Genomic DNA, 14,508 nt, shown 5'->3' on the forward strand with positions numbered 1-14,508 from the left:
ATACATATATATGTTTATATTATATTAAAATATAAAACGCGAATTTAATTTTACTAATTTAATATTTTCTCCATCATATTTTTTTATTTTTTTTTGTGCATTGAGATATAAACCTATTTAAATATATATAGACTCTACCCTACGGTACTCACTAACATGCAGAGAGATGATGAGTTTTACAACACCAAACGACAAAACAACATGGAAAATGTGACGTAAACATGCGGGAGGGTTGTTTTTGATGCGGATGGTAATAACAAATAGGAGCAATCAAAAGATAGAGAATTAATAGAGACATTTTTTTTGTTTGCTAATTAAAAAAAACTATAAAAAATAAACTCTAGTTCTTCTATCATTTTTCTCTATATAGAGAAAACTCGTATTAGAAAAACTAAATAAAACAAAAGTGAGGGAAAATGGTTTTTATGTTCCTTCAATAAAAAAATATGAATATAAGTTATGCATAAAAATATATTTTATTTTGCTTGAAAATTCGCTGAATTAATTCTAAAATATTTCATTTTTTTGTTGAATTATTTACGCTGTTTGGTATTTTTATTAATATACAGGGTGTTTCAAAAAACAAAAAAATTAGATTTATTTCTTATATCAACATATGCAGGTACGATTCTGCTTTGTTTCATAGCTACAAGGAGTTTGTCATCATTATTTTCCATTTATTATAATTTTCTTCCAAGTGCTTTTAGCGATTCGAATGTAATTTTGAGTGTAAAAGTTACTATAAGTGCGACATATTTTAATGATAAAAAGTGATAGATTCCCCAGGGACGTGCCTACAGGGACGTGGGTTATTTATCACTGAAAAAAAAACTGTACGCCACTGACTTATTTCCTAGTTACAATAGCTGTGTAGCCTATTAATGGCGATTAAAAGTTGCCTCTTAATATTTTATCGATCTTCTTGATGAGATAAACACAATTTTATTAATTTACTTTAACCTAACACTGACAGCAACTTAAAAATATAATGTCCTTAATTGACCAGTATTAAATAAGTACTAATTAATTTGTCGTCAAAAAGTATAAAAAAAAGTTCTTATAAACATGGGTGGCCGAGTTTTAAATCTACAGGATATCAAATCTTTAAAAAAATAGAAATTTAGTAATTATCTTAAATACCATTATTTTTTTCTTGAAGCTGCTCTAGGTAGCTCTGTACACTAGTCCTATAAATTTCAATAAAATTTAAAATAAAATAATATATTAATTTTATTAATTGTGATTAATGAAATTAATTGCTTTAATCTCATCAAAGAGATCGAAATCCACAAATATCAAGATACAACTTTTAATCAGCATTAAACGGCCTACACAATATAGCTAAAAAGAAAAAGACAGTGGCGTACATGGCTTTTTAGAAAAATATTCCAGACCACATGCACGTCCCTGGTAAATCTGTCGACAATTGTAGTATTAAAATATGTAACACTTATAGGACTTTTACCTCAAAATTTCATTCAAACCGCTAAAAGCAACTAAATGAAAAGTATAATTAATTAATAAAAAAAATGGAGACTAACTTAACTATAGCTACGAATCAAAGCAGAATCGGGCCTAAGTTGAGATGGCACAGGTTTTTGAAATACCCTGTATGTTAAAATAAAAAATAAATTTCCTTTATTAATATCTTTTCAATATATTTTATTTCTAAAACTAGAAATTTTCTTTTTTTTAAGTTTTTGCCCATCAATTTCTATTGAAAAAACATAAATGGGGTATTGTGGAGGAAAAAAAGAAATAAAAAAAACAATAACAAAAAAATATAAATCACGAAATTTATTTGGTAGCATGTAAAAATTATAAAAAAATCAAAAATATCTTAAATTATTTGCTAGTTTTGCATATTGACACCTAAAGCGTATCTCAGTCTCGACATACTCACATAAAAAAACCATTTTTAACATCTATTAATAATACTAGTGCATATTTCTTCAGATAAAGGAATACACCCACGTTTCGGTCGGTGCTGCAAGACGCTTTAGATGTCCATAGACGCCGCTGACCAAACAGGGTTTAAGCGTACACGATAAGGGTGGGGGTATCAGTCACTATTTATTCGTAGTAATTGAGAAAAAACCGTCTAATTTTTCATAAATTTCTAAATAGAAAAACACACTTATACATTTGCAAGATTCAAATAATAATAATAAAAAATCAAAATATAAAATTAGAAAAAAATCAAATCGTAATCATCACACTTTACGCCGTCCTATACAAAAAAAGTCTCTCAATAATATATCAAATATAAATATATCTATGATAGATCTAACTAATAAAAAATTATAACTATTTTGAAATAAACAGTCACTCGTTCGCGTTACTGAACTTGTACTAACATCCGTAATAATAATAATTATTATTAATAATAATATATCTTTCTCAGAAAAAAATATGTAAAAAAATAAAATAATAAGTTTAATAATAATATAATAATAATAGTATTGGTAGTTTTTTTTATATCGCTACAAATCAACAATCTATTTACAACGTACGTATTTTAAAAACAATCTAAATAAAATAGGGGAGGTGGTCGCGGGGGCTCCGGAGGGGATAGGAATAATTTCGATACGAACTTAGATAAGTCTAGTAGTGTAACTCTCCACCACCCCCCTTTTACTCCCCCCTATATACGTCTTTTTTCGTTTCTATTATTTACTATAGTCATGTAGAAACAAATAAGTGCAAAAAAAATGATTTTTCGGCACTTATTTATTAAACACTTTGTATATATAACCGATATGCGCGCTCTTTGCCCAGCAAGCAATAATAATATTAATAATAATCATAATAAAATATATATAAATTTATCTAATAACGACTAATTTCCAAAATACTATTCTATATACGATAAAAAAATAAATAAAAAACAAAATATAGTTTCTTACTATTTAAATACAATAATAATAATAATAGATACTACATATAATATATTAATATAATAAGTATATAAGCGCATATATGTATGGAGGAGCGGTATATCGGTATATGCAAACACTGCGGGGGGTGGGGCGTGTTATACAGTGTGTGAGAGCTCGGTATATCAAGATTATCATAAATACAATATAAAGAAATTCATTATACATCAACAAATCAAAAAAAGTTAACCGTAATATAAAGTCTTGTTCACGATACAACCTCAAATGGGCGTAAGTAAGTCTTGTTCAAAAAAATACGAAAAGTTAGCGAATTAAAAAGAGAACACCCTGTATGTCTTCAGTTGCTTATTGCTTAGAAAGTGGGGTTTGGGTTGCACCAATCGCCGAACAAGAAATACCTACTTTTTTAACTGTAAAAAGTAAAAAATAAAATAGTGAATATAGGATCAGGAAAATATTGAGCAGTTATTAAAAAAGTCTTCTTATATATAATTTATATATTTTCAAAATATATAAAGTATACATAAAAAGTAGGTTTGTAAGTTTAAATTGTACTAAAATCATCATAGCTGATTACCAACACCGGTAATATGAATAATCTCCCATTTTCTAACTGATCCTACCAAACCTGCGCCAAAAATCGGAATCGGAAATAACCAGTATTTCTTGAATTTTTAAGCTTTCTTTGAGGTTATGTCGTAAAAACATTTCGCGAGACGGGATAGTAAAACTTTTCGGTGAATACTGAAGTTTTTAGAGCTAGAACAGCAACAAACACACCAACCTAGAGTCGTTTTATGAAATCGTAAACAATGTCTTCGATTTATTTTTTGAAGAAACCAAAAACCGATATACTTATGAGCCGAAAAAAAATATATAAAACAAAACTATCTACGCCAACTCCTTCGAAACGTTCGCGAGGTCATCGTTCAATTTTTCGTCGACATTTCGTCGATCAAAAATATATTATTATATTATATCTAGAAGTATATCTATATATTAGTATAATATATTATATAAAACTTCGCAATGCACGAGAGTCACAACAGAAGAGTCAAACATCAACAAGAAGCAAATATACATCATAATATAGTCAACTAACAATAAAAATGGGATATGTATTTAGTTATTAGGGGGAGCTCGGTGACGTCGCGAGCGACTTAGGGGGAAGGTGGCGTAGTTTGGGACAGTTGGTGGCAGTCAATTGTGGATCACAGCCGAAAGGCGCACAGGTGTGTTTGTTGCACGGTTCTCTAGATATATTTCTTTTAATTTTTTATCTTTATGCACTTTCGTTTCTCTATCTCTGTTGTTTTCATTTAGTTTTTTTCTCTCCCTCATGGTTATATATTTAAAAATCGACTACTTTATACGATAGGATAAAACAAAGGAAAAGAAGTCTCACTCCCAACCGAATATATACAAAGCGATTTTAAAATACTTCGAAAAAATTTCAGATTCAATTTATTAGATAATTTTGAATTTTTTTTGAATAAACATATTTACTAAACTGTTTTGTTTTATAAACAAATAATATGCAATTCACTATTAAAAGGAATCAACTAAAATCTATTTTTTTGTTATTAATCTGTTTAGAGAAACTCTCTTTCCTGAAATTTTCTAGGCGTATTTTAGCATGGCCCTGTATATATTAGATATATTTTAAAAATTTTCGCTACAATATTATAATATTTACGTGTATTTTTCTCACGCATACACTCTCATCTTACGCTTTCCTGTCTTTAAATATTATTACATTTATTATATTATAATATATATTATATACTTATAAATTAAATATTTTGAGAATTGCTGTTTCAGACTTTTTAAAGACGTGATACTTTTGTCACACAATGGCGGAACTTAAAAAAATATATTTAAAAAAATAACACGGGATACATATATATTTATTTTTTAAATACACACGGTAGTATAAAAATTTACGTTTTTTTTCTTTCTCTTTCAACATTTCTTTTAAACACTTTTATGTCTTTTATATTTAGTTTTTTTTGGAATTTTTTTTTGTAATAATAATATTTAAAAAAAAACGTAAAAAATTAATCCGATTAATTTTTCTCTCTAAAATACTATCAAACACATTATAAAAAACGGTAATAATAATAATAATTAAATAAAAAAAAGAAAGAAACTAAGAAAAACTGGCATACGATGACTATGCTTCGTCGAAAAAAAAAAGAATTCTTCGATACAAAGAAAAAAAAATAGAAAAAAAATCAGACGAAAACAGTCTAATCAAACAAATATCTCTTTAATATATTAGTAATAATAATAATAGTAATATATTCGTTGTATTGAGATTTTTCTCGATATCGAAGAATTCAATTCGACTCAGCAGAACACAGGGCGCGCATACGGGAATGTGAAGAACCCTCCTCTTCCTCTTCTCAAGCATTTTTTTCTTCGCCCATCAAAAAAATTCCGATTTATTTTCTAATACTGCGCGAATGAGCTTTCAGAAAAAAAACATTCTTGAGAAATAAAAGGAGGATTCATTAGTTGGAGGGATGAAACACGTGGTCTCCTTAAGGGTTGGGCGAGAAAATACGAATGGCTTGAATCGCTGGCATCGAACAAACAGGACACTGAGCTTCCGGGGTCTCACAGAGACGATTAGCGCAGTCCATGCAGAAGAAGTTGTGACCGCAGGGCACCAAAGCGTGCGTAACTTTAGCCTCACCGCACACCAAGCACTTGGTGCTGGACGACAACAAAGAATCGGCTGGACTTGTGCTGTTGGTTGGCGATGGTCTGGTGGGTGCCGGTACTGATGGATACGACCAGATACTAGACAATGCCGTTGACGTCTCGAAGCTTGGCGAGTCTCCAAGTCCTTCATCGCGGTCTGTTGATCCCCAAATAGTTCCCAGGTCTCTTCCACCACCACCTCCGCTGCTGGTAGATGAACTACTACTAGAAGAACACGATCCCGAGCTTGAAAACGCTCCGCTGCTGCTAGTTGACGAGGTCATGGTGGGAAAGGAATCTGTCGAAGGCTCCATGTAGTTTAACAGAGAACTAAGTCCAGTCTTGCACAAAGAAGCGATCAAATCGCATTCGTCTAACCCTCCTAGACCTGATAACGATCCTAAACCTGTGGTATTTCCAGTCCTGACAGCTATATGAGCTTCGATCTCCCTCCTGGCAGCCTCCACGCTATCTGGCAGACCGGTGACTTCGAAGACTGGTTCTTTATCCCTGCTGGGAGTGACGATGTACGTATGGGTCTGGTGCTGGATACGTTTAATGGTAGCTCCCTTTGGACCGACTACCAGTCCAACTACGCGGTAGGGTACTCGAACCTGAATGGTGACCTGTCCAGGGATGTTGGCTGGGGGTCCTGGGGGTGTGCTGGCACCGGAGCCAAGGCCTGCTAGGTTGTTCTTGCGGGATGCGCGGATCTGGGAGAAGTGCTCGGCTGCGGAAAGGATCTCGCGCTTGGCCTTGGCCACGTCTTCTTTGCGACCGGTGACGACAAACACTGGTTCTTCGCCGCGCACGGGTGTCTTGATGTAGGTGTTGGTTTTGGCGCGGAGAGCCTTGATCTTGCAACCTGGAACAAAAGAAAAATTGTTTTAGTTTGGAGTTTAATCTTAATGGAGAATTATTGGATGCATATCCATTATATGGTTCGCAGAATAAAAACTACACGGTCTTAGGGTTAATAAAATTTAGTGTAACCAAAAAACAAAGTATCGAGAGAGGATGTAACTAGATACTAAAATTATTTTTAAATTCTCCTCATTTTTAAATGACTTAAGATTTAAGTCTTTTTAAAACTGAGTTGTTACAGCTCTGACTAGAACACAATGTATAAAACTTTAAAATACATAAAAAGGTAGTTTTCGTTTAAGGAAATGAACTCAAAATCATATTTTGTTGTTACAGTTATAATTTCGTATAATATATTTTTGCTTTCAAGCCGTTTAAGAAATATATCCTTTAACTACACATACATACATAAGTTTTCCAGTCTAAGACTCAATCTTTTCCTCTGTCTATGTTTATTTTTGTCGGTCGAAAACCTGTACTCGCCGTTTTGCTCTCTCATCCTCAACCTCGTCTTATTTTTTCTCTCTTTTGTGTGTATGTTTGTTTGCCAACGATCTCGTTCAAACAGCGTATGAATTAAAAGCCATGGGAATAAAGAAAGAAGAAGAAGAATTATAAGAAGAGGAGGAAGGCTTTTAGAGCACGTAGGCGAATCAAAGGATAATAAAATCGTCTTTGAGATGTTTAATTGCTACCAATCTCGTTTTGTGATTGTTTTTGTTTTTCCGCTTTGTGTTTTCCCTTGCTGTTGTTAGCGCTTGAGCTCCTTTATTATTTTTTTTTACTTGAAAAAGCTTTAGACTACAGCGACTTAAATATAGTTCAGTTTTAAATAGAGCACTTATTTTAGTTTTCTAGTATATTATGGTTCTAAAGAATAAATAAGGGCAGTATATAATATAAATATATTTATATTTGATACCAATTAAACTTTTAGTCAAGTTGCCATATTTATTTATTTATTTCCATTGTTATTCGTTTTGACATTTTAGTTTTGTATTATATATGAGTTTTTGGTTTAAATCAATACTGTTGTGATACTTTAAGCTTCAAAATGTTTACTAGCAGACCTTGCAGTCAAACACTGTCTTGTACACTTTGCACTAAAAGAGGTTCTAAAAATAGAACCTCTTTCAGTGCAAAGTGTACAAGAAAGCTTAATAGCCGTAAAAAGCTCATGGTAACTTTATTAGAATATTTTGAACGGGAAAGCGGTAGTATGTAAGCGGCCCTTTATGTCCCTTAAGTGCTGTTAAGAAGGTGAGTTTTGTTGATTTAAAAATAACTGTTTATATATTTATAATTAATTTATTTTTGTCGCTAAAATTTCGCTGTGCCGGTCAAGCTTAATCACGTGACTAAAAGCTTATTTGGTATGAACTGTATATACACTGTGTCAATTTTAAAACCTCCCACCCTTAATATATTTCTTGCAGTTAAAAATATTAAAAATCGGAAAGACACGTCAATTTTATTTGTTAGGAGTATACTTTAAATGAATATGTTGAGCCTTTTTCTTTCAACCCCCTAGGAGGGGTAGATGTCACGTTTACAATCTTAAATGGGAATGAGGGTCAAGTGGCACATCATTTAATGCTCTTTTCAGTAGTATCCTACTTTGTTGCTTTTTGTCCAGAGGCTTTCGAATAATCGCGTTTCAAAGTTGCAGAAATAATTAAACATGCCTACATTGAGATTTTGGTTTTCAGGCTAGTGTTTACACAAAAATTATTGCAATGGATCTCCTTGTAGTACAAATGATTAGAATATCCTACATACTACACCACTTACGCCCTTATAAGTTGTTCAAAATGTTTTCCATTTTTCTGTAAACAATAATAAAGCCTGTAAACATTTCGGAAAACTTCACAGGGAATTGACCGACATTCTGCCGTAATTCGCATTTTCAAATCATCAATATCAGTAGGTTGTGTTTTATAAACAATGGATTTAAGATGTCCTCCAAGAAAAAAGTCTAATGGTGTTAAATCAGGTGATCTTGGAGGTTATTCAATTGGTCCCTTTCTGCCAATCCATGTACCCGGAAATCTCTCGTTTAGTTACTGTCGGACCGGAAGAAAATAATAAGGTAGAGCAACGACCTGCTGGAATGTTAACAAATACTCCTGTAAAACTGGATTACCCTCTGCATCAATTTGAGTTTCTAGCTCTTGTGTGAAAAGAAGATTAATAGTCTCTTGAAGCATATTAAGATACAGATCACCTTTTCCTTCAATCACAACAAGATCACACAGTTTCCTTCAATAAATAAAGGACCAATAATAGCATTTCCAAGAATACCAGCCCAAACATTAACTTTTTGGGGATATTGTGTATGTCCTTCTCGAAAAATATGCGGGTTTTCATCACTCCATTGTTTCTTAACATTTCCTACATTTATCGGAAAAACAGATATTCGGCAGAATGTTAGGGTTGGCTTTGACGAATCATGATTTCACAAAACTCTATTCTTCTATCAAAATCATCCTATAGAGTTCTTGAAGTATCTGCATTTTGTATGGATGGAATTTATGCATTTTCAGTGTTTTTCTTACAGTCTCGTGTGATATTCCTGTCTTTTGTGCTACTGTCCCCAAGGAGCTGGTGGGCTCTGCTGCAAATAATCCCAAAACCTCAATTTGAGCTCCTTCGTTCATCACTCGTAGGTTATTTCTTTTTCTATTACTCACCGAACCAGTTTCGGAGAACTTTGCCACCAAATCCAGCACATATCTGTGACTTACTTCACGATTTTGATTTCATTGATTGAAAACCAGTGCCGTTCTTCGTGCGCACTTTCCCACTTCTCCATAAATGAAAATAACTTCAGTTCTTCCTTGAAGAGAATAAACCATTCTCACACTTTATGCACTTAATAAAAGTTATCACTGAACAGCCCAACAAGCAAAATCGAATTAAGAATAGTCATATTCCTGTTTTAAGTTTTTTAGCTATCTTTTAAATTTGCTGAACATTTTTTTTGTTAAGACAACAACGTATTTTTAGAGTTTGTTGATAGAATAGCAAGACATTTTGTGGAATTTTAGTGATAAGACATCGAATAAACGCAAATTAACTAGGTAGGTACTATTTTTTTAGATTATTTTTGATTACAGTTGAGGGTTGGAACCTTTGGTGTTAAACAGATAATTTGATGATTATAAACTTTAGCAGTTTATAATCATCTGCTGATGATGCTAACATGGTTAGCGAAACGCGCGTCCAGTGTAAAAGTAAAAGTGTTTTGGTGTATTGTGGTGATTTAGTGTTTTTATTTTGCTTTTTATTATTTTTGATGTAAATTTTTTGAGGTTACTTTGCCAATCCCGAAACAAAGCTTCAAACGGTGCCACCCATGCCTCCCTCGAAGTTGCCACCTCATTCGAATTTGAGAACAGAAACGTTAATATTTATGATGTTTTCTGTTTATTAGTATTTCGACCCCCCTAGAAAAAAGTTTAACTGCAAGAAAGTTATTAAACGTGGGAAAGCAAAATAAAAACACTAAATCACCACAATACACCAAAACACTTTTACTTTTACACTGGATGCGCGTTTCGCTAACCATGTTAGCATCATCAGCAGATGATTATAAACTAAGTCAGTTTATAATCATCTGCTGATGATGCTAACATGGTTAGCGAAACGCGCGTCCAGTGTAAAAGTAAAAGTGTTTTGGTGTATTGTGGTGATTTAGTGTTTTTATTTTGCTGTGTAACACCAAAGGTTCCAACCCTCAACTGTAAAGGTGGGAAGTTTTAAAATTGACACAGTGTATTATGTACTTATTAATTATATAGGTCAAATTAAAGGTAAATCGTTCAAATATATAACACTCCCCCAGGATATCATCAAATACATCCTGTCAGTAAATTAGATTTAATTAATTGTGGAATGTTCTATCTAATAGTTCCCCCTCATTGTTAAAATTTCGACCTAGAACTCTCTAACATAACCTATTCTTTTTAGATTTGTTTCTATTAATATTTTTTTAAACTTCATAAGTAATTAATAATTTTTAACTACGTTCTTTAAACAAGTCCATTTCCATTTTTAATTGACCAGTTTATCGCAATGAAAACTGGTCTCATCAGAATGTGATTTTTATTTCAATTTGCAATAATCTAATAGTAAATATCGCATATATGTTTGTGACAGACATAAAGCCAGATAGACAGAGGGAGAGCTGGCAATGCTGGATAAAAAAGGATAAAAGGACGAGTTGCAGCGTTTTTACTCCGATAGATAAAATTACAGGTAATTAAAGAGTAAAACCAATCGGCCTGTTCTTGTTTATGTGTGAGTGTACGTATGCGGCAGGGTCGTCCTTCAACTTGCGAATTTTTCCACCAGGGTTGCGTAAAACCAACATGTAAATTTGTCGAAAAATTTACTTGTGGACAACTTTACATAGAGTTGTATTAATTTTTGATGTTATATAAAATGTATTTTTTGATATAAAACTGAAAATATCACACAGAAAAAAACAATGTCTTAAATTGAGTATATACAGGTTTGTTCATCACATACGACACGGAGTATAGTAGCTAAACCATTAGATTTTTGCATATTCTAAGTTTTGGATTCGTTGAAGGGCTATTAGAGCTATAATTTAAAAATATTTTTACAAGATACAGAGTGTCCCAAATAAATAAAAAGTATCAAAGTTGTTTCATTTTTTTAAATGAAACACCCTGTATATTATTACATTTTTAGTTTCTACGGTTAATATAAAGGTAAATTTGATTAAGGTTTATCGCATTTTAATCTTACCGTTTATGAAATATTTAGTTTTTTTTGTCAAAATACAGTAATAATGTTAATACTTCATTTCTCTAGGCGTTATTTAAGTTTTTAAAACCAAATATTGTACTGCAGTTTTTCTGTTTACTAAATTTTGTATTGCAATAATAAAAATAATACTACCTTATATAGAGTGTCTAAAAATTTATTTTAAATAATTACTAGCTTTAAACGGCAAAAACTTGTTTATTTAAATGAATCACCCTCTATATTTGAGAATCAGATGCACAATTTAATTGTCTATCAAATTGTATTATACCACTTTTTACCTATCTCTTGAAGTTTTCGTAGAAAATGCAATTTCTTATAATTTAGACCTCATTCGTCAATATACACATGGAATATTACGTTTTCGATTATTTTTAACGATGTAACACATTTTTAAATAGCAGAGATACTAATATAGTCGATATAGTTTGTTTATTTGATTAAAAAACATTAAAAAACTGTTTAAATATGTGTTAAAGAGGACTAAGAGGAATAATTAATATGATTCCAGTATTCAAACTACATTAATTGACTGTTTGCGTTGATTAATAATAATTGCTCCAAATACTAAAAAATTGAATCTTGTATGTGCATTAGACAGTGTGGTAAAAAGTCACAACTTAAAAAATGAATTTCATTTTTTGACAAATGCTTATTTATAACAACAGAGACGTTCATTTTCATAACTTATTATTATATTGATTTCTGATTCAAATCCACATTTATTTAGAGAGAGAATAATTTATTAACTAACACAATTAGGGCGGAAATAATGGTGGTATATTTAATTAATGGTATACTCTTTTATAAAGATTTAAATAGTTTTCTTTTTGTATACAAATGGGCTAGTAATATTACCGTTTTTAGCACCTGTACAATTTGTATTTTTGTTACTTTAAAAATAATATAAAATGTCAATATTCCATGGGTACATTGATAAATGAGGTCTAAATTATAAGAAAATGGTATAATAAGTACAACTTAATAGACAATTAAATTGTGCATCTGATTCTCCTAAAATATACAGGGTGTTCCATTTAAATTAAATAAGTTATTGCCGTTCAAAGATATAAATTATTTAAAATACAACACAATAACTGGTCAATAAATAAACTTCAGTAAATATTTAGTATTAAACACTTTGATAATTTGAACTTGGAGTTAGCTAACTAAGTTAGAGTTACAGGTTCGTTGTTTTAACGCGACATATTTAGGACGCTGGATCTCGTTCAATCGAACAAATCGAACTGAACGAATCCCCTGGGTGAATTGATTAAAATGGATCGAATCGGCAAAGCGATTCATTTTGGCTGTGTCTATTTACCAACCCTGAACGCGACCACGTCGGCCGTGGCGGGCCCGCAGGTCAAAGCGATTCACCTTGCGCGCGGACACTCAACCCTACGCCCAGACACCGTGCGTGATGCCGCAGAATGCGGTGCAACCTTCGGAGAAGACTGCACCGAAAGCTGCTGCAGTCGCCGGCCACCGCAGGGGAAGGTGCATCGCAGGAGATGCACAATAGAGCGGTACTACGGTTCCAATGATCGGAAAATTGCAATAGTAATCTGCGGGCTTATAGGCCACATTAGGGTGTTGCAAAATATATTTTTTAGCCGACTATACCATCAGGTAGGCTATTAAACTCGGCAAAAAAAGTTTTTTTTAATTTCACTCAAAATGAGTTATTTGGGTCATAAATGACCTAAATACAAAATATTTTCATGGTGTCTGTCTGTCTGTCTGTCCCTCTGTCCGTCTGTCTGTAACACGATAACTCAAAAACCGCTAAACCGATTTTAACCAAATTTGGCACAAAAATACTGTGGCACCCGAGATTCTGGCCATTAGTTTTTGGTGGGGGTGGGGGGTTGGTAAGGGGGTATGGGAGGGGGTTAAAACTTAATTAAATCGAAATTGGAAAAATTTCTTTACTTTGAAACTAAAAGAACTTTTTATTAACATATTTTAGTATGGGCCTCCCGGCGCCAATTTTTTTCTTATGGTGTTGAAAAGTTGAAAATACATTTAAAACAAACATTTTGGCGCCTAGTAGAACCCTTAATATTAATATTAAGGTTTGTCTCAATTTATTTGTTGTTTTTCCATTTAAAAAACACGGATTTTTTTTTATTTTTGAATTTTAATAATTTCGGAAAGATTTGTTTCCGCAACATTCTCGTGGGAAATTTTATAGGAAATTTCACGTTCTACAAAAAACGTCAAAGTTCCTCAGATCAACCGTCTCAAAGATATCAGCGATCAAAAATAATACCAATCAAAAATTTCAAATATTTTCTAATAAAACTGCAAAAAAATATCATACTCGATATTTATATATAATTTTTCCGGTAAAATCACTTACACAAATTATTTTTGTTAATTTACTCAACACCGTACCTCACAAAATGCACAAATATATAAATATAAGGGTTAAAAATATCAAATAAATCAGTTTTGGGTAGCTTTTATAACAAATTTGTTCTATTTTCTTCTGAAAAATAAAAAATAACATAGATTAACAGAATTGAAGTGATTTTACTGGAAAAATTATATAAATATCGAGTATGATATTTTTTTGTAGTTTTAACAAAACAAAACAAAAAAACAAACCACGCTTTATTGTACAAAAAGCCAAAACAGCTTCATTGACAAAGCACTCACAAACAACAAAATCACAAAAAAATACACTATACAAATAATACAATTCAAAAAAAATTAAGTCTTTAAAATTACAAAAAGAATATACATGGACAATTTTAGAACAGTACGCAGTAAATAGATATAATTTTAGAGTTATAAAATATTAAATACTTGACCTTTGACCAGTGTGTGAGATTAAAATTTTAAAATTCAAAATTGTTCATAATTAAACACCAACAAAAAAGTCGTTTACCGCATATAGGGCTCTCTCCAGTAGGTATGATTTTAGAGCTTTTCGAAATGCGGGAAAGAATGAAAGCGACTTGAAATTCAAGGGCAGATGATTGTACATTTTTTTTGGCATTGTACAGTATTGAACCTTTAACTAGTTCTGAGCTCGGGGTTGGCAGATAAAGATCGTGCTCTGCATTCCTAAGTGGATAGTTATGAGATGGCCTTTCGGGAATAGCAGATATGTGCTTGCGGATTAAGCAAACGGATTCAAAAATGAATAAAGAAGGAAGAGTCAGTATTTTCAAATTTTTAAAGAAATTCTGGCAGTGAGTTCTACTGTTCAGTCCCAATAAATATCAAACTGCTCTCTTTT

At 31.9% G+C, this 14,508-nt stretch overlaps 1 protein-coding gene across 1 annotated transcript in view; it reads right to left on the reverse strand.

The window, feature by feature from the left end:
- Nucleotides 1-1,782: 1,782 nt before the first annotated feature.
- The window catches only part of LOC115886008 (RNA-binding protein MEX3B), a 177,213-nt gene continuing 164,487 nt past the window's right edge, over nucleotides 1,783-14,508 (reverse strand). Inside the window, exon 2 of the mRNA XM_030905034.1 lies at nucleotides 1,783-6,468. Coding sequence (XP_030760894.1) covers nucleotides 5,441-6,468 — 1,028 coding nt within the window. The 3' untranslated portion in view covers nucleotides 1,783-5,440. The remainder of the gene's footprint in view (nucleotides 6,469-14,508) is intronic.

The sequence above is a fragment of the Sitophilus oryzae genome, unplaced genomic scaffold (genome assembly GCF_002938485.1).
Source record: "Sitophilus oryzae breed Bouriz unplaced genomic scaffold, Soryzae_2.0 scaffold_466_pilon_pilon, whole genome shotgun sequence".
Taxonomy (NCBI): Eukaryota; Metazoa; Arthropoda; class Insecta; order Coleoptera; family Curculionidae; genus Sitophilus; species Sitophilus oryzae.